The 27,526-nt window shown below is 38.4% G+C and overlaps 1 protein-coding gene across 1 annotated transcript in view; it reads left to right on the top strand.

The window, feature by feature from the left end:
- Positions 1–27,526, top strand: part of CASK (calcium/calmodulin dependent serine protein kinase) — a 368,751-nt gene that overhangs the window by 301,539 nt on the left and 39,686 nt on the right. Inside the window, 4 exon segments of the mRNA XM_003360270.5 lie at positions 3,062–3,139; positions 5,841–5,921; positions 13,210–13,398; positions 22,000–22,078. Of these exon segments, the coding sequence (XP_003360318.2) occupies positions 3,062–3,139; positions 5,841–5,921; positions 13,210–13,398; positions 22,000–22,078 (427 nt within the window).

Below are 27,526 nucleotides of genomic sequence, written 5' to 3'. Positions count from 1 at the left end.
CCATGAGGTTTCGGGTTCGATCCCTGGCCTTGCTCAGTGGGTTAACAATCCGGCGTTGCTGTGAGCTGCGGTGTAGATCACAGACAAGGCTCAAATCTGGTGTTGCTGTGGTTGTGGTGTAGGCCAGCAGCTCCAGCTCCAGTTAGATCCCTAACTGGGAACCTCCATATGCTGCGGAGCGCCCTTAAAAGACAAAAAGACCAAAAAAAAAAAAAAAAAAAACTTTAACTAGTAGTAGCATCTAGTAAGTGCTCAATAAAAGCAACACTTATCATTGTTGTTATTATTAGTATTACTACACCTACTATCAAAAGTTAGTAGTGGGCAGGAGTTCCCATTGTGGTTCAGCAGATTACAACCCAATTAGTATTCATGAGGATTCGGGTTCAGTCCCTGGCCTCGCTTAGCCGGTTAACAATCCAACATTACCATGAGCTGTGGTGTAGGTCACATATGTGGCTCAGATCCTGCATTGCTGTGGCTGTGGTGTAGGCCAGCAACTGCAGCTCCGATTCAGCCCCTAGCCTGGGAACTTCCATATGACGCAGGTGCAGCCCTCAAAAAAAAAAAAAAAAAAAAAAGGTACTGGACTTAAGATTTAGAAATATCTACGGAGTTTACAAAAGAACAGGTTTCTGGGCCCCTTTTTCAAATTCTGATTCAGTCTATCTGCAGTGGGGCCCAGAATCTGTATATTTAAGAAACTACTCCAGTTGCTTCTGCTCCAAGTCCTCAAGAAACCACACTGTTTAAGACCTAGGAAACTGCACTTAGCATCATAAGACCAAGCCAGAAATAAAAGTATTCAGTGATAGAGTAAAGGCAATTCTGAGAGCTGAGGAGTTTTTTGTTCCTTTGTGAGTTAAAACTAATGTACGTTTGTTAAATATGTAAAGAGAAACTAATCCTAATCCCAGTTGAAAATTTTGAAAGTAGTGTCCTTGGTCGGAAAAAAAAGTCCGTGGTGAGATGAGGCCTTATAAATGATGGTGCCATCAACTTGTAAAGCCTCAAATTAAATTTCCTTTTTTTTTTTTTCAAACAGCCTCCAGGAGTTTTAAAAATCTTTTTATTTTACTTTGATTATTAATACTATGACATGTCAGGTGATGGCTGTATTTTTGAAGTGTTAAGGAGTTCCCTTCATGGCTCAGTGGTTAACAAATCCAACTAGGAACCATGAGGTTGCAGGTTCGATCCCTGGCCTTGCTCAGTGGGTTAAGGATCTAGCATTGCCATGAGCTGTGGTGTAGGTCACAGACGTGGCTTGGATCCCGAGTTGCTGTGGCTCTGGCGTAGGCTGGTGGCTACAGCTCTGATTCGACCCCTAGCCTGGGAACCTCCATATGCCGCGGGAGCAGCCCAAGAAATGGCAAAAAGACAAAAAATAAAATAAAGTGTTAGGTATTTTAAATATTTTTTTAAAGTTAAGATTCCTTACTTTGGGGATGTTGGGGTTTTTTTCTTCTATTTTTATTGCATTCATACGGTATTTCACTTTATCTCTATAGATGAGTCTAGGAACCTACACTACATGTAACATTATTTCTGTGAGAAAAAAATATATTCCTTAGTTCCAAATTTCTATGGAAAAATATATTCTCTAGTTCAAATTTCAAAATTCACAATCCTTGGAGACAGAAATCATTCAGAGAATGGAAAGTGCCCCATATATTCTACAGGATTTGGACAAACTTTTATAAAGCAGCCACATATCGCTAGTTCCCTAAATCTTAACATAAATATTTTAAATAGAGCAGTACTTTACTAGGCTACTACACTATTTATTTAACCTCTAATTTAGTAGTACTTTCTGAATGCTGCCATTTTAAATGGTCACTGTTCTATCTTCACATTGCTATCATTAGGCTTTCTTTCTTTATCTATCTGCTGCCTATCAGTCATTAGGAATTTTTATGTATGGTGTGGCCCAAATATTTTCAAGTCATAAAGCTTTTTTATCTTGCATCAGTATAAACAAGTCTAACCGTAATCCAAAGAATATTTTTGGTATTTGACCTCTCCACTAGCACTGGTGTGCATAGTAGGGGAGAAGAAAAGAGCAAAGGCACAACCAACCCACCCAAAAAACCCACCTATTTTAGAGAAGTTCGGAAACAGAAGTGGCAGACTAGCCAAGCTTATTTTAAACTTTTCACTTTTCAAAGCAGACTCTTGAAGGAGATGTTTCTTCTGAGGTAGAAATTAACATTTTAATTACATTTCTACACTACAGAGATTTTTCTTTAAAGAATTCATTTTCGGAGTTCCTGTCATGGCTCAGCAGAAACGAATCTCACTAGTTAGTACCCATGAGGATGCAGGTTCAGTCCCTGGCCTCACCCATTGGGTTAAGGATCTGGCGTTGAGCTGTGGTGTAGGTTACAGACACAGCTCGGATCTGGCAATGCTGTGGCTGTGGCGTGGCCAGCGGCTACAGCTCCGATTCGACCCTAGCCTGGGAACCTCCACATGCCGCGGGAGCGGCCCTAGAAAAGGCAAAAAGAAAAAAAAAAATATATATATATATATATATGTATATTTAGATTCTTTTTGGCAGCTTCTTGTACTGAATTTGCAAGTTAAAAAGGAAAAAGATTTATGTCCCTGATTTCTTGCTAAAGGATGCCAGCACTGATACTGTTAATGAACAGCCCTAGTAAAACAAGTATAAACCTTTTGTGAGAACATTCCTTCGTAGAAGAAGTTGGGTTTGCCCTTTCCCAAGATTTAGATTTCTATAAAAATTCCTTCAGATGTATCTTGGCTAGAAAGCATTCTTTCATTTTACTCTGTATTCATCTTATTAAATGTTGCTTCTATCAGAGGGGAAAATGCTGTGGTTACTGAAATATTGATGATTTTTTAAAAGATATGCACAGTACTCATGTCCTGGCAAGTTTCATTGACTGAATAAGAGATTATGAATATGAAGATCCCATTAAAATCATCAGCCTGCCTTTTTAAGAGGAAAGTATTGTTTAGCGAGATAATAAATATGAATCTCCGGATTTTAGAAAAGAATATGAATGTTGATTGGATTTTTCTCCTTTGCTTTTAGCTGTATGACAAAATTAACACAAAGTCTTCACCGCAAATCAGGAATCCACCAAGTGATGCAGTACAGAGAGCCAAAGAGGTAAGTGATATATTCTGTAAATGTATCTGGGTGTCATACTTGCTGCCTTTAATAAAACATTTCTGCTGCACAGTAAGAGGCAGTATCCCTGGAGTCACAGCTATACCATTATACTCACATTTAGTATTTCTAACTTTATCATTGAGTATTTACATAAAGAAAAGAAAAAAAAAATCTCAGCAGCAACATTGCCTAGCTTTCTAACTCTTCCTGCAAGTAAGCTTGAATACGTTAACATCAATTTTACGTCTTTTTTCTTAAAAAAAAAAAAAAAGGAAAAATTACTTTACTGCACTTGGTGGAAATAGACATGCTATGAAAATTTGGGTTGCTTTTTAACGGTGGTAATGTTTGAAAGTTAATAACATATTTATAGCAACTAAGTTCAGAGAGCAGTTATTTTTATAAATTGCTGCTTAGTGTACATCTCTCACAAACATTTACCTTTTTTTATTATAGAAAAATGACATTGCAGAAAATTTGGGAAATAAAATCATCTATAATCCCATCACCTTAACACAGTAATTTTCATTTTTGCATATCCTTTTCTGTCCATTTGCATATAAAGTATGTAGTTATAATCAAAATGTATCTTTCTTTTAACTTAACATACTATAATAAACATTTTTCTGTGTTCTCCTTGGTCTTTGTAGATAAGTTCTGATGATGGCATAATTTTTCTTTGCTATTACTAAATTATAATGAATTAGACAGCTGGTGTTTTGGGTTTGTTGTTTGTTTTGTTTTGTTTTTTCACTTTTTGATGTCATAGAAGTCTTTATACAAATAAACATTTCCCTTTGAAAAAATTATTTCCTATAAAGTGAAATTACTAAGTAAAAGGGTATGAGAGACGTAATTCCAGATTTTAACCACAAGACCTGTACTGGAAAATATATATTCACTGAGAACCAAGACTTAGGTTGTAGTGGCCCCTAGGGCTGCCCACATGGTCAGGGCACCAGCCGGGAGAGGTTCTCTCAGAATTAGGAGACCACACCTTGGTGTTTAAAATCATAGGCTGTGAGAATATCCGAGGACCAGAGAGAGTATATTGTTTCATCCTTTGTTTCACTGGTAGAGAAACTCAAAGCATAAAATACACCAAAGGAGAACTGGCTTACCATCATTAAACAATGTGAATTAACTGCATAACCAGGACTTGTTAAGTGTGCATTTAGATAAGAAAGAAACCTTGTAGTTTTTATTTGTTCTCTTTGGAGGTGGTTGAGTAGCACTAGCTTAGATCTTAGCCTTAAGCGAAGTGACCTCAAAACATTCCTTCCTGCCCCAATATGTGTAACTGGGTCACCATGCTGTACAGTAGAAAATTGACAGAACACTGTAAACCAGCTATAATGAAAAAAAATTTAAAACATTATAAAAAAATTAAAACCTAGATTTAAGAAAAAAAAAGATTCTTAAGGAAAGGCAAGAGCTTCCTCCTGGATACATGACTTGCGTGTCCCGGACATCCCATCCTGCTGAAGCAATCCTTGATTGGCTTAAATTTTAGAATTGAGTTCAAGGTGTATAACCACTTGGAGTCCAACTATGTACAGTTAGAACTGCTGTAGTATGTTTACTCTGAAAAAGAACAGAGGCCTTCCCCTGAGCTTACTTGTGTCACATAATCAGATTTTAAATGCGTAAACTCCATCCTGGTAGTAAGGGCTAACTTTGGAAGAACAGTTTCATTTGAAAACAGCCATTTCAACCTGTACAGAGAACATGTTAACAACTAAGTGCCGAAGAAGATGTGAGTGGAAAGAGAAGAGGTTTTGGTTGTGTGTCTTTTTTTTTTTTAATTATTCTCTTGGATTCCCTGGCAATTAATCCTAGGAACCCTTGCTGAGACATGGTTTTCTCTATGTGAGGAGATGGCTGTAGAGAATAACAGTGATTCTGTCAGGCTACAAGGAAAATTACTTGTTCCTCTTCTTTAAATTGTTTTTACTTGAGCCTTTGTCATTTTGATCTTTCCGAAATGAATTGACAGTTTTGTTAATTTAAAAGAAAGCTGTCAGAGTTCCCATCGTGGGTCATTGGTTAACGAATCCGACTAGGAACCATGAGGTTGCGGGTTCGATCCCTGGCCTTGCTCAGTGGCTTAAGGATCCGGCATTGCTGTGAGCTGTGGCGTAGGTCGCAGATGCAGCTTGGATCCCCCATTGCTATGGCTGTGGTGTAGACCGGTGGCTACAGCTCTGATTCGACCCCTAGCCTGGGAGCCTCCATATGCCATGGGAGTGGCCCTAGAAAAGGCAAAAAGACCCAAAAAAATTAATTAATTAATTTTAAAAAATAAAAGAAACCTGTCATTAACTTTTATTATAGATTCATCTTGATGGTGAGTTTGGAAGATTTGTGGAGATATTTTCCCATTAAGTTTATTCATTTACTTATGCCTGCAATAAATAGGTATTACAGACTTATTTTATTTTGCATTTTCAGTAATCTTTTGGGTTATAGTTGGATAACGAAGGCAGAGACTATTACAACAATTTGTTTTATTTTTTTATCACCACCAGTGTAGTTCGTTTATGTATTAACAGCCTTTGAATAAAATGATGATTTTTTTCCCAAAACAATTGTTTTGCCTGCCATAAAAATCCATTCATAATTTTTAATTTAAAAGAATTCCATATTTTCTAAATCTAGCATCTTGTTTATACTATTATATATCTTGCTTATTTTTTAGGTATTGGAAGAAATTTCATGTTACCCTGAGAATAACGATGCAAAGGAACTAAAGCGTATTTTAACACAACCTCATTTCATGGTAAGTAACAATTAAACTTCCATAGAAATAAAACCTCACTTTCAAAAAGGTTTGTACTAATCCTTATGAAATACAGCCATCTTCATCAAATGCACTTTTAGCCATGCAATATCAGACTGTTAAGATTACAGTATCAGAACAAACCCAGATACATTAAAATTCTGTTGTTGTTTACTTTGTGTCACAGTTGTAAAGATGCTGTTTGCAAGGTGGCTCTTCAAGGACTGTGTCATCATCAGGCAAGAGATTTTCTTCCTGATAGGACAGTCCTTAAGTCACTGAAACTGTTTGTTACTTAAACCATACAAAGCTCAAACTGGAGAAAGTTTTCACTAATAATTCTCTGAACGTAGGTGTTATATTGGAAGAATTACATCTCCTTTCAGTGCAACCCGACACTTTCTTCATTCATTTCTACGGTATGGAAATGGGGATACCACCTGTATTCAGCCAATTATTATAAAGCTAGGTGGAACTCAAAGTTAAATGAGATGGCTTTCTGTAGCAGAAGTTCCATAGTTCTCTACTTAACTGCAGTTCAAAAGCACAATTACAAGTGGACATTTTCTAATCATTAGCCACATCAATACATGTGGAATATACATGGCAAGTGGAAAATTCAGGTGACTGCCCTTTGGGAGAAAATCTGACTTAAGATCTATGTTCTTATGACTACTATTGAGGTAATATTTTTTAAAGAACAGTAACAGTATAATAGGTATATCAAATCAGTTTCCTGTGAGTTTTGACATACATAGTATTTCATGATACATTTTTTTAAACTTTAACCCAGTCACTGAAATATTTTTTCCTTAAAGTGCCTACCTAGAAAGAAGCCCTTGACCGTATTTACTCTAACTCTCTACCTAAGCATTAAAGGCTGAATTTAGGTATAATCCTTGAGAATATTTAACTTGATTCCATATGCTAGCAGCATCCTTCAGTGAGTTATAGTGGGAAATAAGGAGTTTTTTGCCTGTGGGTGAGCATATTTTTAGAACTTAGGTATGTAAGCACAGGATTCGGCTCAAATCCCACCTCTCCTGTCAAAATCTCTCCTAACATCTCTCAAATCCACATTGACCATTCGCTTCTTTCACTCTTTCTGCACTTGTTTATATTCATCTGCATGTCCTTCTAATACCTGCCGGCCTGCCAGAGCAGGTCCCTTCACCAGTGAATGGGCATAGCTCAGCTCAGCTTTATTATTCTCACTGAACCTATGATCTCCTTTAATCGTTGTCACTATCTCTGTTTCACAGACCAGGAAAATGAAGAAACTATATGTCTTAGTAGTATTGTCAGATTTGAGAAATCTCAAGTATCTGGAGTTAATTACCCTTAATTTTATTCATATTTGATGACCACATTTCCCCAGATTACAAGTCACTCCCCTGTAGACATCATGTCTAACATAGGATAAAATCACTTAAAGCTGTGGATTCAAATGGACCTGGGATTGAACTCCAGCCATGCTGCCCTAACTCTGTGACTGCTGACTCTTCTAGCCAACCTCATGGAGTTGAAGAATTAAGTAGATGATACATCAACTGTGCTTTAGCAAAGTGCCTAATGTATTCTTGATGCCTAATCCATATTAGCTAATGAATATTATTAGTTACTCCGTAGTGTCTGTCATGTGTAGGATACATAGTAAGTTCTCAGTAAAACATTGAATATGTTAGGAATTTGCCCATCTGCAAGTAGATTAGCCTCACTTCAACTGACTGTTCTGTGCAGTTTGTTTTCCATAGATAGAGACCTGTATATTTTGGACAGACCTGTCTGTCTATAAGACATAAGTAATCTCAGCTCAATTCCAAAAATAATGTAGGACCATTTGAGATCAGTAGATCTTTCAGATTTGAAGTAAGCTAAATAAAGATCTTAATGTATACCCAAATAAAGTCCTGGTTTTTTTTTAGGCTCTAGCTTTTTCCAAACCATTAAAGCTTAGAAAGCCCCATGTCTCACAACTTACCTACCTTTGAAGCCTTGGTTTATTTTGCTTTTCTGACATCAGAGAGAAATTAATATGTGCATTGCTATTTATTATTAAACATTTTCAGAAATAATAAATAGTTTTTGTAATTTCTGAACACCCACCTAGGAGCTTAAAAGAAGCTGAATGAATTTTCATTCATTCATCAAATATGTAAATACCTACTATATGCCAGATTCCATGCTGGACACTAAGGATAGTGGTGAATAGGACAAATAAGCTTCCATTCTAGGTGGGGCCTGGATAAATGAACTAGAGACAGACAGTGACCAAGTAAACAAACAAAGTAACTTCATAGAGTAATAATAACTATGAAAAAAAGAAAAACTGAGGGCTACTGTAGATAATCAGGAGAAAACCCCTCTAAAGAGTTACCCACAGGGGCTGAGACTTGTTACATGAAAGAACCCAGCCTTCTGAATGCCCAACCATGGGGAAGAGCAAATGCCAAGGCCCAGAGGAAGAGAGGAGTTTTGTAGGATCAGTGCAGAAGTAAGGTCATTGTGGTGGCTAGGATATAATAAACAAGGGAGAGGGTGGTTCCAGAAGAGCTAGGAGAGGGTGGCAGAGGCCAGATAACATAGGGCCCTCCAGGCCATGGTACGGAGTCTGGATTTCCTCCTCATTGCAATAGGATGACACTGAGTGATTGCAAGCAGGAAAATATGGTTACACTTGTGCTTTAGGGATTGCTGGGGCTGTTGTGTAGACAGTGGACTATAGTAGGGGAAAGAGTTAAGGGAGGGAGACCAATTAGGAGGCCAGGAGAAGGACAGAAGGACAAAGGCTGGTGACGAATGAGCAGATTGGGATTCTGCACTAGAGATGGTTGGACATATGACAGGACTTGCTGATGGCTGGGATGTGAGGTGATGTGATCAACTCCATTTTTACAGTTCAGAGAGAAAACTGCACCCTAGAAAGGCAAAGAGGCTAGGTCATCCACCTAGTAAGGGGCCTCTAGGTTCACAACCCAGATCTTGTTGGCTCCAAAGTCCATACTCTTAAAAGCAGGTTGACTCATTATGAGGATCAATTTTCCTATAAGCTTAACTTGAACTCATTGGTCATTCCTGAATAAGCATGTGATTGGATAATATCCCATGTGGGAAATATAATTCTGAGCTAAATACTATGTTAAATAAATTTTTAAATGCTAGAGCTTTCTATCTTACAAACATTGTAAGATCATGGTTTCCAGTCTTAGTGTTTTTAAAGAAATATTAATAGCTAAAGGGAAATATTTTAATGCTTAAAATGTTTTTCATTATACCAAAATTTGGGAGTTATTCTTAGCATATTTATAATTTCTTATTTTTGCAATTATCTGTCTTTACTTTCTGATGATTAAAACATGAGGATTTAATATTGGGTTACCTTATACTTAAAAATACAGATGTTTATAAATATTTATAATAAGTAAAAGAAGAGTTAAAAAAAAAAACTGTAGATTGAGGTGTTCCTGTTGTGGCTCAGAAGAAACAAACCCAGCTAGTATCCATGAGGATGGGGGTTCAATCCCTGGCCTTGCTCAATGGGTTAAAGGATCCAGCATTGCTGTGGCTCTGGTGTAGGCTGGCAGCTGTATCTCTAATTTGACTGCTAGCCTGGGAACCTCCATTTGCCGCAAGTGTGGCCCTAAAAAGCAAAAGAAAAAAAAAAGTGTAGATTGAAATCGTTTTTTAAAATCTGTACTCCAGAGGTCATGATAAAAAAAAATATTATCACACTACCCTTTTTTCATTTATTCCATTAGAAAGACTTATTTTTGAAAAAGAACAGATCCTTTGCTTATGCACTTACAAAATATAAAGCATTAAGGATAAAGAAAATATCAATAGAATAGAATGTCAGTGCTTGAATTTTTTCCTTTAAAAAAGAATATCTAGAACAGAAAAAATTTTAAAGCAAATTTGTGTCCTACTTTTCCCAAAAAAAAAAAAAAACCCCAAAAAACAAGACAGTTAAAATCACCTTGGGTTGGAGTTTGCCATCATGGCTCAGTGGAAACGAAACTGACTAGCATCCATGAGGATGCAGGTTCAATCCCTGGCCTTGCTCAGTGGGTTAGGGATCCAGCATTGCCATGAGCTGTGGTGTAGTTCACAGACGTGGCTCTGATCCGGAGTTGCTGTGGCTGTGGTGTAGGCCGGCAGCTGTAACTCCGATTTGACCCCTAGCCTGGGAACCTCCATGTGCCGTAGGGTGCAGCCCTAAAAAAGGTTTTTTTTAAAAAAGACAGAAAAATAAAATAAATCACCTTAGATTGATATGAAAGTTTCATGATTAAGTGGTAAACTTTATGATTTGTAATTAAGCCAGAGAAACTGCTTTCAAATCTAAAATTCATATTTTTTCTGTAGATTTTAAATGAATTTTTCCACTTTAGTCTGAAGTTGTTAATTGTCTTGTCCATGTCCTTATTATATTACAAAAAGTGAAAGTGTTTCTTTACTATTACATGATTTTTCTTAGGTAATTAAAAATTATAGCTATTTCAGCTTAGTAACAATTGCTCAATCATACCTCATAACATAATTGAAAAATATTCAGGAGTTCCCATTGTGCCTCAGCAGAAACAAATCTGACGAGCATCCATGAGGACGCAGGTTTAATCTCTGGCCTTGATCAGTAGGTTAAGGATCCGGCGTTGCCAGGAGCTATGGTGTAGGTCGAAGACACAGCTCAGATCTGGCGTTGCTGTGGCTGTGGCGTAGGCTGGCCACTACAGCTCCAATTCGACCCCTAGCCTGGGAACCTCCATATGCTGCCAGTGTGGCCCTAAAAAGACAAGAAGAAAGAAAAATATTCAAACTCTTATTCCCTATTTTTTTAATTTGGCGTACTCTTTTCGAACAATCTGAAAGTGACCCCTTTTTCTCTGTTTGCATATGTATTGGATTAAGTTCCATTTTGTGGTAGTAATCTTCTACAGTGGCAAATAGCAGTTAATATCAAGTATGACCTCATTTGATGACATAATTTAAGGATTTTTCTCTTAAAATTCAATTTTGGTATTATTTTTGTGCCTGCAGGCTTATCCTTCCTTATAAGTAATACATTAAATATAAATGTTTGCTTATATAATTTAAAAGGATGGATAGAAATCATTTGCAAAAAGCACTATAAGCACTTTTTCCAACCCGTGTAACTGGCATTATCCTGATGAAGTGTGGTTCTCTGTGCCTGGCTATATATCTTCCAGTCATACAAAGCATGTTTTTTAAAATCCACTGTTTATAGAAGACACCTCTGTAATTAATACAATGAACCTAATTTTAGCAGACGAAGTTTTTCTGTCTATTACTGATTTTTGCTTTTTGCCCTCAATCGTAGTCTCTTAAGTGGCTACAGTTAAACTGGGCGGGGTGGGGGGGCGGAGATTTCCCCTCCTAGCACAACTGCTACACTTTCGGGTACTAGGGCAGGGTGTAGTCAGGAAGCCAAGGTCCCCAGGGCCATTGTGGAGCCCTGCTTTCAAGCCACACTGTTTAGTGTCCCTCACTCAGATCTCAGTTTAGACCAGCCCTCTGAGATCTTGGAAATATCTGCCATTTCCATTGGAAATTCAAATGCAGGAGTTCCCATCATGGCTCAGTGGAAACAAATCTGACTAGCATCCATGAGGATGCAGGTTCAATCCCTGGACTTGCTCAGTGGGTCAAGGATCTGGCATTGCCATGAGCTGTGGTGTAGGTCGCAGACATGGCTCTGATTCTGCATTGCTGTGGCTGACAGATACAGGTCCGATTCAACCCCTAGCCCAGGAACTTCCATATGCTGAGGATGTGGCCCTAAAAAGACAAAAAGAAAAAAGAAAGAAATTCAGTGCATATATTGCTCCACACATATGCTCTGTTGATAACAAATCAACATCATCTTCTTTATGATTTTACTGCATTGTTACCTTATTTTTGCCTCGTATGCATACCTTTAAAGTGAAAATAGCCAAGTCATGACTTTGGTAAATCTTTTAATTAAATAACTTAACTTGAGATACTAAAGGTTTTACTTTTAAGCTAATTTTCATTATGTTTCATTATCTTTAGATATTTCATTACCACACTGATCACAGACTAAAACAGAACTGAATTTATAGTTAGCACACAAGGAAATATAGTCTGTGTAAAGCACCAGACATACTGATACTCATCTGTAAAATTCTCTTGGAAGTAGAAGAGTTCAAATATTCATGCTTATTACAAACTTTCTTATAATGGCAGAAAAGACACAGTAAGTGCAAGAATAGCCTTTTTTAGGGAAAAGGGGGATATTTGTTACCTAGTTTCATACCAAGATGACATCTAGAGATATCAATACAAAGAAATCACTTTTCATTAATGGGCTTTGCAAAAAGAAGTCATAATAATTATCAACTTATTTTTAATTTAGGTAAGTGCTCCAAAAAGTAGAAATGAACAAAAACATTAAATAGGTTTAGATTTTGAGTTTCATATCATGTGGTATTTGGGAAATTACATTTCTTCAGGTACATTTGTGTGTTTATTTTTTTACTAAGTTGTATTTATAAATTATCCTTTGTGTTATATAAGAGAGTTATTGTTAATACTGTTGATGAAAGATATTCACTCAGTATACCAATTTACACTTTTTTTTAAAAAATTCATTTCTGTTTTAAGTCCCAGCACAAATTTGCCAGCTCTATGTATAGATGATTTTTTTCTGCTAAATTATTTGAAATTGCATTATGTCAGTCTTTATTTGAACAAGTTATTTTGGGCACTTTTTCATAGCACCAGACAGCACCTCTTGCCCAGATAATCAACAAACACATCCATTCATTGATTCACTCATCCATTCTTTCATTAAAAAAAAAAATCCAGAGTTCCTATTGTGGCTCAGCAGAAACAAATCTGACTAGCATCCATGAGGACGCAGGTTCGATCCCTGGCCCCACTCAGTGGGTTAAGGATCCGGCATTGCCATGATCTGTGGTGTAGGTCTCAGATGCAGCTCGGATCCCATGTTGCTGTGGCTGTGGTGTAGGCCAACAGCTATAGCTCTGATTCGACCCCTAGCCTGGGAACCTCCATATGACACAGGTGCTGCCTAAAAACACAAACAAAAAAAAAAATCCATCTATCACAATTATTTGTCACAACGTAATTATGGTATGGCTATATCTAGGTATAATGTGCTTTGAGTTCTCCTTAGATTAGCGATACCTTTGTGAAACAAAGAATAATTTTATATATTTTTTTAAATAATACATTTCTGCCAGAATAGTACTATTATTAATATTTTATTTCCTTTGTAAAATATCAGGCCTTACTTCAGACTCACGATGTAGTGGCACATGAAGTTTACAGTGATGAAGCATTGAGGGTCACACCTCCTCCTACTTCTCCCTATTTAAATGGTGATTCTCCAGAAAGTGCTAATGGGGACATGGATATGGAGAATGTGACCAGAGTTCGCCTGGTCCAGTTCCAAAAGAACACAGATGAACCAATGGTAAGTAGGAAAGTTTTCTGTACTCTTATGAAATCCCAGCATGAGTTGGAACAGCTGGCTTCAGCCTCTACTAAACTATTAGAAGGTAGGGAGGGAAGGAAGGCATGGATAGGTTTGAAGAGATCAGTTTCCAGATCTTCATTCAAAGGCCATCACTGTACCCCTACCCTGCCCTCACCTAAAATTGCCTGACACCACGCCTAACGTATATTCACTTTCCTTCCCACCTCTCCTTTCGCAATCTCAACAACTACAAAAAGGACACACCTGGTGTTATAGTCTAGATTATAAAAACTTCTCAGGCAGCAAAGAGAGGTACAGTTTGAAATATTGGAATTGGTGTTGAAAAAGTGAATGTCTAAAATTCCTTTTACACGTATGGCGGTTTCTAGGTCTTTTGCTTTCAACAAAATTAGAGGAAGACTAATTCGGAAGATATTCAAAGAATTAACATTGCTAAAATGAAATTCCTTCCATTCACATCTACCTAGTTAATGTGAACTCAGTTTCTCGGTACCTAGGAATCGTGTTGGAATAGAATTGTTGCTGAACCCTGCCTCCTCCTCATGGAGTTCTCATAGATTGGGAAAATCAAGGGAAAGCTCCTTGATGTTAACTAAACAGAGGGGGCAGGGGGCATGGAGCCCATCCAGGCAGACCAAGTAGCATGTGCTGACACCTGCTAGTGAAAAGGCTCTTGGCATAATTTCAAAATTTAAAGAAGGTACCACAGCTGGACTATAGAAAACAAGGTGTGTGGTAGGAACAGGACCACATCAGTGCTGATTCTATTTTTTATTGTAAAGATCGTAGGAGGCTGTTGAAGAGTTTTAAGCAGGGAGATCCAATTTTCATTTTAGAAATAATTCCTCTGGAATTCAGCAAGTAGTAGGATACAAGATTAACATTCAGAAATTGGTTGCATTTCTGTACACTAACAATGAAATATTAGAAAATGAATATAAAAATATAATACCTTTTAAAATTGCACACAAAAAGTTAAATACCTAGGAATAAACCTAAGGAGGTGAAAGACTTACATGCTGAGAACTATAAAACATTAATCAAGGACATTAAAGAGGATTCAAAGAAATGGAAAGATATTCCATGCTCCTGGATCAGAAGAAGTAATATTGTAAAAATGGCCATACTACCCAAAGCCATCTACAGAGTCAGTGCAATCCCTATCAAGTTACCCATGACATTTTTCTCAGAACTGGAACCGTAAAAGACCCAGAATTGCCAAAGCAATCCTGAGGGGAAAAAGCCAAGCAGGAGGCATAACTCTCCCAGACTTGTGATACTGGTACCAAAACAGACATACAGACCACTGGAACAGAATAGAGAACCCAGAAATAAACCCAGACACCTATGGTCAATTAATCTTCGACAAAGGAGGCAAGAATATAAAATGGGAAAAAGTGTCTTCAGCAAGTGGCCCTGGGAAAACTGGACAGCTGCATGTAGATCAATGAAACTAGAACACACTCTCACAGCATGCCCAAAAATAAACTCAAAATGGCTTAAACACTTAAATATAAGACAAGACACCGTAAAACTCCTAGAAGAGAACATAGGCAAAACATTCTCTGATATCAGCCATACAAATGTTTTCTTAGGTTAGTCTCCCAAGGCAATAGAAATAAAAACAAAAGTAAACCAAGGGGCCCTAATCAAACTTACAAGCTTTTGCATAGCAAAGGAAAGCATTAAAAAAAAAAAAGACAACCCATGGAATGAGAGAAAATGGTTGCAAACAATGCAATCAACAAGAGCTTAATATCCAGAATATGCAAACAACTTATATAACTCAACAGCAAAAAAAAAAAAACAACCCAATTGAAAAATGGGCAGAAGACCTGAATAGATAGTTCTCCAAAGAAGGCATATGGATGGCTAACAGGCCAATGAAAAAATGCTCACCATCACTAATTATTAGAGAAATGCAAATCAAAACTACAATGAGGTACCACCTCACATCAGTCAGAATGGCCATCATTAATAATAAGTCTACAAATAGCAAATAGTGGAAAGGGTGTAGAGAAAAGGGAACTTTCCTACACTGTTGGTGGGAATGTAAACTGGTATAACCACTGTGGAAAGTAGTATGGAGGTACCTCAGGAAACTAAATATAGAGCTACCATATGACCCAGCAATCCCACTCCTGGGTATATATCCAGACAAAACATTCATTCAAAAAGATACATGCCTACCTGCGTTCATTGCAGCACTATCCACAATAGCCAAGACATAGAAACAACCTAAATGTCCATCAACAGATGAATGGATTAAGTTGTGGTACATATATACAATGGAATACTACTCAGCCATTAAAAAGAACAAAATAATGCCATTTGCAGCAACATGGATGGAACTAGAGACTCATGCTAAGTGAAGTAAGTCAGAAAGAAAAAGACAAATACCATATATCACTTATATCTGGAATCTAATATAGGGCACATATGAACGGATCTACAGAAAAGAAACAAACTTATGAACATGGAGAACAGACTTGTGGTTGCCAAGGGGAAGGGAGTGGGATGGACTGGGAGTTTGGGGTTGGCAGATGCAAACTATTGCATTTGGAGTGGAAAGCAATGAGATCCTGCAGTATAGCATCAGGAACTATATCTAGTCACTTGTGATGGAATATGATGGATATAATATGAGAAAAAATGTATTTTATATGCGTAACTGGGTCACTTCGCTGTACAGCAGGATTTGACAGAACATTGTAAATCGACTATAATAAAAATTTTTTAAAAAGAAATAATTCCTCTGGAGAATAGATTAGAGGGAGACAAGAGCAGATATAAGGAGACCAGTTAAAAGACTATTATTGCAGTAATACAGTGGAGAGATGATGGAACTCTGAACTAGAGGGACGCATGTCAAATGGAAAGAAGTGAATAGATTGAACAGAAGAGTAAGTTAGTCGACCTTGGTAATGGATTGACAGTGGGAGCTGAGGGAGAAGCAAGTATTCAAGATGACTCTAAGCTTTAGGTTTCCACAGGCAGATGGTCAAAGATGCTACCCACTGAGACAAGGAATACTGGGAAAGTTCCAGGTTTGGAGAGGAGTCATATCTTTAGGGAAAAAGAAAACATTCAACTTATATATTCATTGTCTTTTCCTCGGAGCATAGCAAAGGGATATTGGGATATAGAAAAACAAGTTATGTAAGAAGTTTCCCAGTAGCTTTCCAAATTACAGGAGGAATTACAGAGCAATGATACTATGACTGTGATTCCCAGAAAGCCCTCAGTTCTAGGCAGTTGGGTTGTAATTCTCATTTACTGTTCTTTGCCAGCCATACTGCATTGTCTGAGCACCTACAGCAGGCAGGGCAAGTGCGAATCACCTCACCCCTCTGGTACTCTCCAAACAGCTCTTTGGCTTAAGAGTGTGGGCAGTAGCAGCTTTTGAGTGCCGCAGGCAAATCGCTTTGTATCAGCGGGCCTCAGTTTGCTCGCGCTTTGCTTAGCTAGTACTACCAAAAGCATGCTTGACTACATGATCCCCAAGATCCCACCCAGCTCTGAAAGTCTAATATTCCACGCATTCTTTTTTTTTTTTTTTTGTCTTTTTGCCATTTCTTGGGCCGCTCCCGCGGCATATGGAGGTTCCCAGGCTAGGGGCCGAATCGGAGCTGTAGCCCCAGCCTACGCCAGAGCCACAGCAACACGGGATCCAAGCCACGTCTGCGACCTACACCACAGCTCACGGCAATGCTGGATGGTTAACCCACTGAGCAAGGCCAGGGATCGAACCCGCAACCTCATGGTTCCTAGTCGGATTCGTTTAACCACTGCACCACGACGGGAACTCCAACACGCATTCATTTTATATATTTGTTCACTCGCTTAGCAAATGTTTGTTAAGTGCCTCCTATGGGCAGATCACTGTATGACAGTGACATAGTGGCAGGTAAGACGAGGCCCCTTCCTGGAGCTGGCTTTCCACAAGGCTGCCTATAATAAATAAGTAAATACTCACTTTAGCACAGTTTGTTTAACAGGTACAGCTGTGATAGAGCTATGGGGAGAGGAGGCTGTGTCAGAGAACAGGGAGAGAGGGTAACATTCAGCCAGCCAGAGCAGACAGGAGAGTGGAAGGGACCACAAGAAGGGGGCCCAGAAATGTCTTGTGATCATCATGTTCTAAAGCAGCCCAGTGACTGTGGCTCGATCTTTTGTATGAAGGCTGACTACACAGAAACATGGACTGAGTAAAAGTGTAAAACTGCATCCCCGACTTAATGTTTTTCAGAAAGCCCAAAAAGGGCTTGAGTCTCCCCTTAAAGTCTCCTTAAAGAAGCCCTTCTTTTGGGAGTTCCTGTTTATGTCTTAGCAGGTTACAAACCCGACTAGGAACCATGAGGATGCGTGTTCCATCCCTGGCCTCGTTCAGTGGGTTAAGGATCCGTTGTTACCGTGAGCTGGGGTGTAGGTCATGCGGCTCGGATCCCACGGTTTGCTGTGGCTGTGGTGTAGGCCGGCAGCTGCAGCCCTTATTCAGTCAGTCCCTAGCCTGGGAACGTCCATATGCGACAGGTGCGGCCCCAAAAAGCAAAAACAAAAACAAAAAAGCCCTTCTCTCTTCCATCTTCTGTGATCCTAGTGAAGGTGTGTATATTCTCCTTTTAACTGGTTGTCATAAAAACAGGAATTATTTTATGTAAAATATATTTTTTCAATAATATACTTCTCTTTGCTTTTTTTTTTTTTTGACTTTTTAGGGCCACACCAGTGGCACATGGAGGTTCCCAGGCTAGGGGTCCAATCAGAGCTACAGCTGCCAGGCTACGCCACAGCCACAGCAACGCAGGATCTGAGCTGTGTCTGCAACCTACACCATAGCTCATGGCAACGCCAGATCCTTAACCCACTGAGCAAGGCTGGGGATCAAACACACATCCTCATGGATACTCATCACGTTCATTACCTCTTAGCCACGATGGGAACTCCTCTATTACATTTAATACAGCTTCATTTTCTTGCTTATTTGTCCTATTAAAAGCATTATAGGAGTTCCCCCATGGCTCAGCAGGTTAAGGATCCTGCTATGTCACTGCTGTGGCTTAGGTCACTGCTGTGGCTTAGGTTTGATCCCAGGCCCAGGAACTTCCACATTCCTCGGCTATGGCCAAAAAATAAAATAAAATTTTATTTTATTTATTTATTTATTTTTGTCTTTTTAGGGGCATGCCCGCAGCATGTGGAGGTTCCCAGGCTAGGGGTCTAATCGGAGCTGTAGCTGCCGGCCGACGCCACAGCAACAGCAGTGCCAGATCCAAGCTGCATCTGCGACCTACACCAGAGCTCACGGCAATGCCAGATCCTTAGCCCACTGAGCAAGGCCAGGGATCAAACCCACAACCTCGGGGGTCCTAGTTGGACTCCTTTCTGCTGCACCATGCCGGGAATTCCCAAAATAAAATTTTAAAAAGCATTTTATTACCATTCAGGATATACCTGTATGATCTCTGCTTTTTGGACCTTCGGAAATGTATCCAACAATGTTAGGTCCATCCTCCAAAGGTGATAACTCCCATGATAGCCTTATTTTCCCATTTATAACATCTCACTTATAATTATTTTTCTATTGATTTGGTCTCCCCTAGTTGCAGGTGATAAAAACCAAACTTAAAATAGCTTAGATAGTAGGGGGAAGACTTAAACAAGGAAAGGCCAGGAGTTTACCCCACGCTGGGGTGCGTTCAGGAGTAGATACCCAATCTAAGCTGGGCTAAGCCTTTCCCTGGAATTTGGGGACTTAGGAGCAGAGGAAAATGTGTCCGTTCCTTTCTGCATAGAAATGTTTAAAGACAAAATAATAAATATTAACTCTAGTTGGTTTGAGGTGTACTTTCCCTAGCCATGAGAGACACTGTCTGTATTGTGCACTGCTGTGCCTGGCAGAGTTTCTGCGATATAACACATTCACTGTGATACTGGTTGAGTACATTAATTTATTAATTTCAAGGGTGGAGCCCACATTGTACTGTCATATCCCTTATGTAATTAATTTGACTTACACAGTCCTTTACACCATTTTTTCAGGAACACCTCTCTTGCTGACCACACATACTGATTGAATGTGCAAGGTGGAAATGAAACTTTAACATTACAGTTGAATGTTGGCACTAGAAACATTTGATAAATCAGTTTTTTTACATTGCTTGCCTACCACTCCTGAGACTTATACAGGGTCTAGATTATAAATTCTCAAATATTCTCATGAAACTTTCTAACAGAATGTTGTTTTCCAGTGAAGAAGAAAACTCAGAGTCCCCCTACCCCTAATCATCTCAAATTCAAGATGAGTTTTCACCAAGGGAGCTTGTTAAAAATACAGATCTGGGCTCTCTTCTAGACTTCCTGTGACTAAATCCAAAGAGTGAGTTTAAAAGGCAATATTATTTAAAAGGTCTCTTTGTGATTTTAGAATCAGCCAGGCCTAGTGCAAAAATATGTTTATGAAAGCTTGCATTATAATGGTGAATAGTTGGAAAACAAAAAATAATCTATTCCATAAAATAGTATTCGGGCATTAAGTATATAGGGCTTCCACTTCTGGCCAAGGTGGCATAACAAGGGACAAATTTACCCTCTTACCTGAAACAACCAAAAGTGAAAGGACAGTTTTCAAGACATTGGACATCAGGCAGCAAAGGACAGGGATCCCAAAGAAACAGAAAGCAAGTAAGGCGAACCCTATGATTGCCCTGCCTTACCGACATGAGAGAGTCTCCAGGCCACAGTACAGTGAGGGAGACAGAGCTGAGAGTCTGGGGAGACCAAAGCAACTAAAGTTTATAGGACAGAAAGTACTGAGAATGAGAGTTTCACAGAGAGAGAAGTCTAGAGATCAGTGGAAGGTCTTCGTCAAGTATTCATCTGAATAATGATCAGCACACTTATGAGAGGAACCTATCAACCAAGGAAGGCCCATCCAAATGGATTAGAGGAAACAGAGCCTGTTCCCACCACCCAGACAAGAAAAAGCAGTTCATGGGGCATTGTTTTCTTGCCTTAGTAATGAGGAATAATTAACCCTAAACAGAGAATTGCTCCAGACTTGCCTTAAAAAATCATGAAAGCAAGACCCAAATGATCAAACTATTTCCAAGTAACTGAAGTACATCCCAAGAAAAGCTTAAGATTACTTACAGGAATAAAGAAAATGTCTAGCATACAATAAAATAAAATCCATAGCATCTGGAATCTAATCAAACATTACTAAGCATGTAAAGTGGCAGGAAAATGTGAACTATAATGTAGAGAATAATCAATCAAAACTGACAAAGCTATTGTTAGAATTAGCAGAAAAGCTATACTGGGATTAATGGCACATTAGACATTTCAGAAGACTAGATTAGTGAGCTTGAAAACATACCAATAGAAAGTATCCAAAACAAAACATAGAAAGAAAAAAATTTTTTAATGAAGACTATCACTGAGTTGTGGGATAACTTCAGGCAGCCTAATATGTGGCTAATTAGAGTCAATGAAAAAGAAGAGAGTGGAGAAGAGACAGAAAATATATTTGAAGAAATAATGGCTGAAAATATTCTAAACTTGCTGAAAATTGTAAAGCTGCAGATGCAAGAACTGCGGTGAACCCCAAGCACAAGAAACATGAAGAAGAGAACACCAAAGTACATCATGATCAGGCTGCTTAGAACCTGTGATAAACAGAAGATCTTAAAAACAGAGATAAAAAAGAAATCTTAAAAATTAAAAAAAAAAAGATCTTACACACAGGGGAACAAAGATAAGGATGATAGATTTCTTAACAGAAACAGTGTATTTAAAAGGAACAATGTCTTTAAAGTACTGAAAGGAAAAAAAAAAGCCTTGCATCTGAAAATTCTAAACCCAGCAAAGGTATCTATCAAAAAATAAAGGCAAAATAAAAACATTTTCAGACATAGCAAAACTGAAAGAATCAATTCAGTGAGTGAATGGATAGACAAAATAGTATATCATACAATGGAATATGGAATATGCAACAATAACAAAGAATGAGCTATTGATATGTGCAGTGGCATGGCTGAATCTCACACTCTTAGGGGGAAGCAACAATAGAGTACACACTGTACAAGTTCATTGATAGCGCAAACTAATCTATAGACAGTGAAAGCATACCAGTAGTTGCTTGGAGATATTGGGGGTAGGGGAGCAGGGCATCCAGGGATGGGAGTAGATTATCAGTGGGCATGAGGAAGCTTTTGGGGGTGATGGATATATTCACTATCCTGATTGTGGTGATGGTTTCACACATGAATAAATTGTACACTTTACATAAGCGTATGTCAATTACATATCCATTTTAAAAGCTTTTTAAATCATTAGCAACATGGAAAATAATTATAGGATTTAAAATCATTATATAAAATGTATGTATACTATTATAGCAATCAAAATACTAAAATTAATATTTCTGTCATGGTATAGTGGCAGTTTTCCCCTCCATTTTCCATATCTTCTGTAATGTTTTCCTAACTTTTGTAATTAAGATAATCTACAGCAAAATCATAACATAAAAAGAAGTGCGCTCTCATAGTAATTCTATTTTTGCTTCAATTTTTACAGGGAATCACCTTAAAAATGAATGAGCTAAATCACTGTATTGTTGCAAGAATCATGCATGGAGGCATGATTCATAGGCAAGGTAAGTTCCATATATAATTCTTTCCTCTCTTAACTTTTTTTCTTGTAGCCTAGTGAAGAAAGTGTTTTATGCTCCATGTAAAAGATGATTTTATTTTATTTTATTTTATTTTATTTTTTGGTCTTTTTGCCTTTTCTAGGGCTGCTCCCGCAGCATATGGAGGTTCCCAGGCTAGGGGTCGAATTGGAGCCGTAGCCACCGGCCTACGCCAGAGCCACGGCAACGCGGGATCCGAGCCACGTCTGCGACCTACACCACAGCGCATGGCAATGCCGGATCCTTAACCCACTGAGCAAGGTCAGGGATCAAACCTGCAACCTCATGGTTCCTAGTCAGATTCGTTAACCACTGCGCCACGATGGGAACTCCTAAAAGATCATTTTAATTTATGGTTTATATAAATGATCTATTTAAGTTCTCTCTCCTTGGTTTTAATCACGGTTGGCCTCCATTTGTTTTTATTCATCTGAACATGCACCAATCTTTAGGTAATAGAGGGAGGGTATATTACAGTTCTGTTGCCAGAGCATCTCTGAATCACTGTTTAGATTCTGAATTATATGGGCGATAAAGCAAAGTATCATATTGGACCCCAGGATATATGGAAGACATCTATACTGGGATGTAAGAGAGATAGAGAGATAGATAGATAGATGCAAAGTTAAATGACAATTCAAGAATTGCTCTCATTCAGGAATGAGTTATACTATTTATAAATTAGGTAATTAGTGTTTGATAAATAACAATATAAAAATTAAATGGGATATCACTTATATTCAGAGTCTAATATAAGGCTTTCCACAGAAAAGAAAATCATGGACTTGGAGAACAGACTTGTGGCTGCTAAGGGGGAGGGGGAGAGAGTGGGGTGGTTGGGGAGCTTGGGGTTAATAAATACAAACTGTTGCCTTTGGAATGGGTTAGCAATGAGATCCTGCTGTATAGCAGTGGGAACTCTGTCTCGTCACTTATGATGGACCATGATAATGTGAGAAAATAGAATGTGTACATGTATGGGTAACTGGGTCACTGTGCTGTACAGTAGGAAAAAAATTGTATTGGGGAAATAACTATTTAAAAAAATTAAATGGTCCTGGAGTTCCCTTGTGCAGTGGGTTAAGGATCTAGCATTGTCATTGCTATGGCTCGGATTTGACCCCTGACCCAGGAACTTTCACATAACTGCAGGTGCAGCCAAAGTAAATAAATAAATAAAATTAAAAATATAAAATAAGAAAATAAATATCCTAAGGAAAGAAATTAAATGGTAAAATAATGGTAAAAGATACCAAATCTGTGATTAAGTTCTTAATACCTGCTACAGTAAGTGCAGTCATTCTGAGAAGGGGATTCACTAAGAACTAAAGTAGACAAAGAATGATTTTTTGAGAAAGTGGAGCTTTTGTTAACTCTCAGGTGGGCAGGATTTGGACATGTGGGTTTAAGCTCCTCTCTGAAAGAATAAAGAACTGAGTTCTATGCCTGATCCAAAAATGTTTCTCCTCTCCGAAAATTAGACTTCCTTCTTTGGAGATCATGTTGTTTTTGTATTTAATACCTATTTCCTTAACTCTGGGAAACAAGAGGTAACACCATAAACCTTTCAGTGCCTTCCTGTCCTCTTTAGAGATGACTGCTATGCACGCAGATGGTGTCTGGAATTACTGCTGCCTTCAGAGGAATCTGTAGGTTTTGTGAGTGGATAGCATTCACACAGGAGGATGTTTGATTTAGATTCAAGTTTGAATTTTTTGTTTATTATTTTTACTAATTTACTCTAAATTAAGTAAACTCACAACATCATTATTTCCTCAATATCTTTTTCTTATATTGCTGCACTGGCTAAGACCTACTGTCTTTAGTAAAAGTGGTATAGTGGACATCCTTGTGCTATTCTTTATAAAAGGTAGATTTCTGAAGTTCTCTTGTGGTGCAGTGGGTTAAGGATCCAGTGTTACCACTGAAGCAGCTTTTATTGCTGCCATAGTGCAGGTTCAATCCCTGGCCCGGAAACTTCTATGTGCTGTAGGCATGGCCAAAAAAATAATAATTTTTAAAAGATAGATTTCCATTGTTTCCCTGTGGAGAATGTTTACTGTAGGTTTTTAGCAGATACCTTTTATTAGGGCCGAAGAATTTCTCCTACATTCTTAGTTGCTGAACATTTTAATTATGATTGGGTTTTAAATTTTATCAGATGCTTCTTCTGCATCTGCTGAGATGATTTATTTTGTTTTTACCTATTAAGTGATGGATGACTTAAAGATTTCCTAATGATGGAGTTCCCGTCATGGTGCAGTGGTTAACAAGTCCGACTAGGAACCATGAGGTTGCAGGTTCGGTCCCTGCCCTTGCTCAGTGGGTTAACGATCCAGCGTTGCCTTGAGCTGTGGTGTAGGTAGCAGACGTGGCTCGGATCCCCAAGTTGCTGTGGCTCTGGCATAGGCCGGAGGCTACAGCTCCGATTGGACCCCTAGCCTGGGAACCTCCATATGCCGCAGGAGCGGCCCTAGAAATGGCAAAAAGACAAATACTCACTCAAGATATAGAAAGCTGTAGCCACCGGCCTACACCACAGCTCACAGCAAAACCAGATCATTAACCCACTGAGTGAGGCCAGAGATCGAACCCACAACCTCATGGTTCCTAGTCGGATTCTTCAACCACTGAGCCATGATGAAAACTCCATGTTTATCGTGATGGTTTCCATTATCTTGCTTTTTTGTTTATATTTATTTCATGTTTTAATTGATTTTCTTCTTAATTCTTATTCCATTCTCCCCCTCCCCAGTTGCTTAGAATTTCAGCCCTCTATTTCTATTTTCTAGATGTTTGCCTTGAACTTTTATCACACGTATTTAACTTGACATATACTAAAGTGAAACAGTATCTTAATCCCACCTGCATATAATACAAAGACATTGGAGTATCACCTTAAATCTCATTCTTGACTTACATGTTATTCTTGCTCAGCATTTTCATTCTTCCTGTTTTATATCCACAAATTTGAAATTACTCTTAAAATAAATGACCATTTTTATCTGGATTTACATAAATGTTTTTTATTTTATTTACTCATCATCCCTTTATGCATCACATGAAGGGAGCATTTTCCTTCTTCCTAAAGTACTTCCTTAAAAGTTCCTTTAGTGATAGTCTCTTGTTGATAAACTCCCCCAGGTGGTGTTTATCTGCAAATATTTTATTTCTACCTCACTCTCAATTACTTTTGCACAGTTTTAGCTTAATGGTTACCATTCTTTTGTCTTTTGGCATCTGTTGTTTGTTAGTGAGAAGTCTAATGTCACTATGGTTGTCCTTGTTTTATAGTTGATCTGCCCTTTATCCTTGGATTTTTTAGGGTCATTGTCTTTGATCTTCTGTAGTTTCACTACCCTTCTTCCCAGCATGGATTTATTTTTATTTATTTATTTATTTATTTATTTATTGTCTTTTAGGGTCGCACCAGCACGGCATATGGAGGTTCCCAGGCTAAGAGTCGAATCAGAGATGTAGCCTCTGGCCTACGCCAGAGCCGCAGAAACGCTGCATCTGAGCCACGTCTGCTACCTACACCACAGCTCTCAACAATGCCAGATCCTTAACCCACTGAGCGAGGCCAGGGATCGAACACGCACCCTCGTGGATGCTAGTCGGGTTAACCACTGAGGCACGATGGGAACTCCTGATTTCTTTTTCTTTATCCTATTCAGGATACATTATCCTTCCTGGATATGTGTAATCATGTTTTAATCAGTTCAAGAAAATTTGCAGCCATATTTCTTCAACTATTGCCTCTTCTCTATTCTTCCTCTTCTCTCCTTCTGAGCTCTAGGTAGATATACATTAGCCATTCCATCCATATCTCTTAATATCTTTATGTCTTGTTTCCTATTTTCTTCATCTCCTTATTCCTCTGACCTGCATTCTAGATAATTTATTTGGGTATAACTTCTAGTTCACTGAAACTCACTTCAGTCACATTGGAACTCTTGTTCAACTCATCCATTCATTGGCTTATACCACCAATTACATTTTTCTTTTCTAGAAGTACTAGTCACTTGTTCATATTTCTATCTATAGATCTATCTCTTCATACCTGATAATCTCTTGTTGTATGCTCATCATTACGACTGGGTCCCTTTTTTTCCTAATATTTAACATATAGCTATTTTATACAGGCATACCTTGGCAATATTACAGGTTTGGTTTCAGACCACCGCAATAAAGCAAGTCACACAAGTCTTTTTGTTTCCCACTGCATATAAAAGTTATGCTTGCATTATGCTGTCATCTGTTAACATGCAATAGCATTGTGTCTTAAAAATTGTACATACTTTAAAAACATTTTATTGCTAAAAAATGCTAACCAGCATCTGAGCCTTCAGCAAAGACTGCTGATGAATCAGGGTGGTGGTTGCTGAAGTTTGGGTGGCTGTGGCAATTTCTTAAAAGACGACAACAATGAAGTTTCCCTCATTGATTGACTCACAAATGATTTCTCTGTAGCATGTAGTCCTCTTTGATAGCATTTTACTCACAGTAGACCCTCCTTAAAAATTAGAGTCTGTCCTCAAACGCTGCCATTCCTTTATCAACTAAGTTATGTAACATTCTAAATCCTTTGTTGCTGTTTCAACAATCAAGTTTGCCATCTTATATGAGCCCAGTTCTTGAGACCCCCAAAACAATTACAATAGTAACATTAAAGATCACTCATCAAAGATCACCATAACAAACGTCATAATAGTGAAAAAGTTTGAAATATTAATGAGTATTACCAAAATGTGATGCAGAGACATGAAGTGTGCAAATACTGGTGGGAAAATTGTGCAGGTAGACTTGCTCAACACGGGCTTGCCACAAACATTCCATTTGTTTCAAAAAAAAATGCATTATCTTTAAGGCTCATTAAAGCAAGGCACAAGAAAATGAGGTATTCTTATATGCTCTATTTGACCATTCCAATGTGTATCCTCCTTGAGGATCTAAATCTGTCTTTTCTCTTTCTGATGACTTGCAGGGTAGTTTGCTTTATTGCATGTTTGGTGATCTTTGTAAGCTTATTGCTCATTCAAATCCGTCTAAGTCCTGTGGTCTTGAACTGGGAATGCTTTCCTCCAGAAAGGGTTTGTTCCTTGTTCTCCCAGATGCTGCAGAGTGCCAGTGATCTGGGTCTTGGCTCCCTACAAAATCCTAGGCTCAGCTTTTCTAACTTGCTTTTGGCCCAAGGTTAAAAATCCAGCCAGCAGCTGGCATTGCTGCTATGGCGTTTACCTCTCCCATTATTTCATTCTGCCCTTAGTTTGTCACCACTCCAGATCCAGCTCACAAGGTTCTTTACTGCCCAGGGGCGAGTGGGGATGCAAGTGGGAAGTATTCCTGGGGATCTGCATTCCTTTTGTAAGACCAGTAACACTTCAAGAGATGTGCCTCAGACAGGATATA

This window comes from Sus scrofa, chromosome X (assembly GCF_000003025.6).
Source record: "Sus scrofa isolate TJ Tabasco breed Duroc chromosome X, Sscrofa11.1, whole genome shotgun sequence".
Lineage (NCBI taxonomy): Eukaryota > Metazoa > Chordata > Mammalia > Artiodactyla > Suidae > Sus > Sus scrofa.
Note: the sequence above shows the minus strand (reverse complement) of the source record. Positions and strands in the feature narration are given on the sequence as shown.